Below are 4,180 nucleotides of genomic sequence, written 5' to 3'. Positions count from 1 at the left end.
GGTGATTTTAAATTGATGAAGAGCAAGTGAAGCTACAGGGATACTAAGGATTTTTCTTGGTGATGGTTTCTCATTGCATCCGTATGTTGCACCTCTTTGGCTTCAGCAGGGTCGCGTGTAGGTCGGTTGAAGCACACCATGCTGCAAAAGGTAATAGTTTACTGCACCTGGAGCTTACTCTCCTATCATTGTCCCAGCATGGTGGTCTCTTCCTCTCTCAATACTGTTTTCTCACACCCCAGTACCGCTCCATGTACCTCCTTTCGGCCTCTAAATCTCTCCCTATATCCCACGTCCATCTATAGGTTCCTGGTTCCCCTATTTGTGTCCTGACCAAACATCACAGAAGTGATATTTAAAAATGGGTTTGTAGATGTAGCTCAGTGTAAAGATCCTGGGCGTCCAATCCTGTTTGCAGGTGGGAGCATCTGCAGAGGACAGAAACGATGATTTCAATTCTAGAATTTGGAAGCCTGATTGTTTCCTTTTCTGAATTGTTAATTTGTTATTTAAATGTTTCACTTTTTAAAATTGTTATTAAATTGTTAATAGGATTATAATTGTAAATATTTATGAGGCACAGAGGACATTCCCATGCCTATATACTATGCCAAATGGATCACATCAGGATGATATATCAATCACCTCATCTACTATTTGTCTTGAGAACATTCAAAAATCTCCTCTACTAGATATGCTGACACTCCCACTTAGTGTTGTCAGCTATGGCTACCTTACTGTGTAAAAGAACATTAGAAGTTATTCCTCCTAACTAACTGCACCCAAAGTTTCAATGTTCCATGAGTGAAAATGCCTTTGATTTGGAAGGCCCTGTTCAACTCCCCACCGGAAGAAGACAGTAATAAAACTGGGAAAGCGCCGGAACTTCTCGCCCTCCAGTCGCAGTGCACGTGGGGAAAACGTAGGCAGAACACCCTCAAGGCTCCACCCAGCTCCAGGTGTCTTTTAGGGGAGATCCGCAGAGAGCGCCCCTGAACACTGAGGACGCGCGGCCAATAAGAGGATCGATGGGGGCGGGGCCTGCGTGCGGCGTGACGCATAGCCGGTCCCGCGGTGTTCCGTGGGCTCTGCGGCTGCGCACTAGAACCCTGAGGCGAGCGCATTTCCGAGGTCTGGGTCCGTCAGCCCCTCCGGGCCGCGGTGGCGCCTGAATCGTCCGAGCGAGTCGGGTCTTCTGACCTCAAGGTTACGCAGGGCTGGGGCTACGAATCACCCCAATCTTCCCCATGCACAGCGGGATGGTCTCAGTAGTATCGGATCGTAAAAGCATCTCCCTGGTCCTGGGCCTTGCAGGCTGCGAGTACCCGGGCTGTGGATTTTGGAGAGGCCAGGGGAGGGGGGGGAGGTTAGGGACAGAATGCAGCCAGCCATTGTTATTAAAATGTATTATTAAATTGTTAATAGGATTATAATTGAAAATATTTATGAGGCACAGAGAACATTCCCCTGCCCGTATACTATGCCAAATGGATCACATCAGAATGTTATATCGATTACCTCATTTACTATGTCTTGTGAACATTTAAAATCTCTACTAGATATGCTGACACTCGCACTTAATGTTAAGGTAGATTGCGTTATTGAGCGCCTTCTAGGTCGAGTCTTAAGAGTATTCCCGAGTGCAGCCCCATTTTACGGAGGGGTGACTGAGGCTTAAAGAGATTCTTCTTCTTTGTCAGCGCTAGGAGGATAGAGCTTGGGTCGCGAAGGCAAAGGGGACGTATAAACATCTCCAAAACAGTGACTCCAGAAAGATAACGGAAGCTGTTTCTGAACCTCAGCAGTTTGGGTGACGTTCACTTGACAAGTAATAACCAACAAAATATTAAACTTTGACTTTTTTTTCCTTTCCCAGGTGATCAAAGCCACACAATGTCAGTACCTCGGTCATCCGTGCATGCCAAATGGGTAGTGGGGAAGGTGATTGGTACAGCAATGCAAAAAACTGCTAAAGTGAGAGTGACCAGACTTGTTCTGGATCCCTACTTGTTAAAGGTAAGGAGCATAGCTGTTTTCAGGTGGCATTGATCAATCACCAACGTATCCTAGGTTCCTTCCTCTTCAGTAAAGATGTGTTGAGCATCTGCTGTTAGCTGGGTACTGTCCTGCTTTGTGAGCATAGCATAGTTCCTGCATTTGAGGAACAGACTTAAATTCAAGTCAGTCTGATAACTGGTCTGGTTAGTCTATATGCAAAGCACTGTTGGGAGCAGAGAACAGGACACTTTCAGACATAGAGCATCTTGGATTAGGAGACATTTGAGCTGAATCTTAAGATTTCATCCAGAGAACAGACATTCCAGCTATGATGAGTAGTATATGGAAGTTCACTTACTCATGATGGAATGGCATGCTACAGAAACAGCAAGGGGGCTGGGCGTGGTGGCGCATGCCTGTAATCCCAGCACTCGGGAGGCTGAGGCAGGAGAATCGATGTGAGTTCGAAACCAGCCTGGGCTACATAGTGAGTTCCAGGTCAGTCTCAACTACATGGTGAGACCCTGTCTCAAAAAAAGAAAAGAAAAAAGAAATAGCAAGGGGATCAACAAGACCAAGTGCAAGGACACCTGGAGCTGACTGAAGGGTGTTTAGTGTTTTGTATTTCACCTGTTAATTAAAGGAAAGACAGACTTGGAGACTAGGGGTAGGGATGAGGACTAGAGGTAAGGGAATGGGTAAGGAGGGTATTGCAGAAGTCTAGGATGGAAAGAGTAAGGACCTGAACTAAAAGTAGAGCAGTGGAGATGAAGTGGGAAAAGGTAGATTTCATGCAGAAGGGTCAGAGTCATTGATTTGTTAGGCGTACAAGGGCAGTTTCTGCATTCATAGTTGGGCTATTTGTGGATAGTTAGAAATGCTGTTCAGGGCCGGAGATGTAGCTCAGTGGTGCTGCACCTGCCTAGCAAGCGCACGGTCCTCAGTTTGATCCCCAAAACTGCAAAAGCAAAAGAGGTGTTAATTATCTAGCATCAAAACAAGGAGTAAGCCAAAGAATGACTAGAGTTATGGCATGGTCCTTGGCATTAAAAGGCCTTTCTTTGAGTACTGATTCTTGTTTATCAGCTGTGTATACAGCTTAACCTCTTAAGCCTGTTTTTCTCATCTGCAAAATGGGAAAACCAGGTGCAGCAAGGTTATGAAAAATAAAGTGATTCCAGTTGCCATTAGTTATTAGCAATTCTTTGACCCAAGCATAGAGCTACTTACCTGCTTTATGTACATTGTATCTGTTAATTCTCTGGAGCCTCCCTTTATGTTGGGAAGAAACCTAGCTTGGATGCACACAGCTAGTGGAGAGTGTAGCCTGTTTATAGGCTGAAGAGAAGGCTTCCGTGGACAGGAAGAGTTCGGTATAATCAGACAGCAATTGATAGAGCAAGCATACTGCAGGGAAGGGGCTAGAGCTCAGGGGTGAGATCCACTCTGGGAAAAGTCATTGTTCCTTAAGTATCTTCTTTCCCGAGTCCTGGCTCGTTTTTTGTACATTACTTTGTCATGTTCTATACTGCACTGCCAGGTCAGGAATGGGAGCTGCTGATTTGTTCCTCTCCTTTTCTCAACAGTACTTTAATAAGCGAAAAACCTACTTTGCTCATGATGCCCTTCAGCAGTGCACCGTTGGGGATATTGTGCTTCTCAAAGCTTTACCTGTTCCCCGAACGAAGCACGTGAAACATGAACTGGCAGAGATCGTCTTCAAAGTGGGCAGAGTCATAGATCCAATAACAGGAAAACTCTGTGCAGGGACTGCCTACCTGGAGAGTCCCATCACTTTGGAAACCACCCAGCTAACCAAAACTCTGGAGGAACTCAGCATCTCTTCAACACAGTGAAGAGCTGGAAGGAGATGGAGAGTTTTCTACCTTTCATTGCAGACTGCCCAGTTTCTCTTGTGGCATTTATGAAGTAGTAAAGGGCTTGTTAGAATTTTTCAGGAAGGTTTGTGTCATGTTTCAGTTTCTTTTCAGTGAGCATACTGTCGTAAGACCTAACTGTCACACCATACTAAATGTGACTAGCAATCTGCATTATTTTATAAGCTCACTTCATAAGAAAAACAATAAAGTAAATATTAAAAAGGGCCAGGGATTTAGCTCAGCAGTTCCACCTCCTGCCTTGCAAGTGCAAGGACCGGAGTTTGATCCCCGGTACCAAACCA

General features: G+C 45.3%; 1 protein-coding gene across 1 annotated transcript; it reads left to right on the top strand.

The window, feature by feature from the left end:
- The first annotated feature begins 950 nt into the window (after window positions 1-950).
- Mrps17 (mitochondrial ribosomal protein S17) lies at window positions 951-3,961 on the top strand. The gene is made up of 3 exons (XM_010624984.3): window positions 951-1,206; window positions 1,877-2,016; window positions 3,585-3,961. The coding sequence occupies exons 2-3, from the start codon at window positions 1,894-1,896 to the stop codon at window positions 3,852-3,854; spliced, it is 393 nt and encodes a 130-aa protein (XP_010623286.1). The 5' UTR covers window positions 951-1,206; window positions 1,877-1,893; the 3' UTR covers window positions 3,855-3,961.
- The last annotated feature ends 219 nt before the right edge of the window (window positions 3,962-4,180 follow it).

The sequence above is a fragment of the Fukomys damarensis genome, unplaced genomic scaffold (assembly GCF_012274545.1).
Source record: "Fukomys damarensis isolate Sample0158 unplaced genomic scaffold, DMR_v1.0_HiC HiC_scaffold_17, whole genome shotgun sequence".
Taxonomy (NCBI): domain Eukaryota; kingdom Metazoa; phylum Chordata; class Mammalia; order Rodentia; family Bathyergidae; genus Fukomys; species Fukomys damarensis.
Note: the sequence above shows the minus strand (reverse complement) of the source record. Positions and strands in the feature narration are given on the sequence as shown.

Bases quoted from the DNA above. Each gene is read 5' to 3' on its own strand.
- Mrps17 (XM_010624984.3), top strand. From the start codon at position 1,894: ATGTCAGTACCTCGGTCATCCGTGCATGCCAAATGGGTAGTGGGGAAG. The intron at 2,017-3,584 runs GTAAGGAGCATA...TTTTCTCAACAG, and splicing joins TGGATCCCTACTTGTTAAAG to TACTTTAATAAGCGAAAAAC.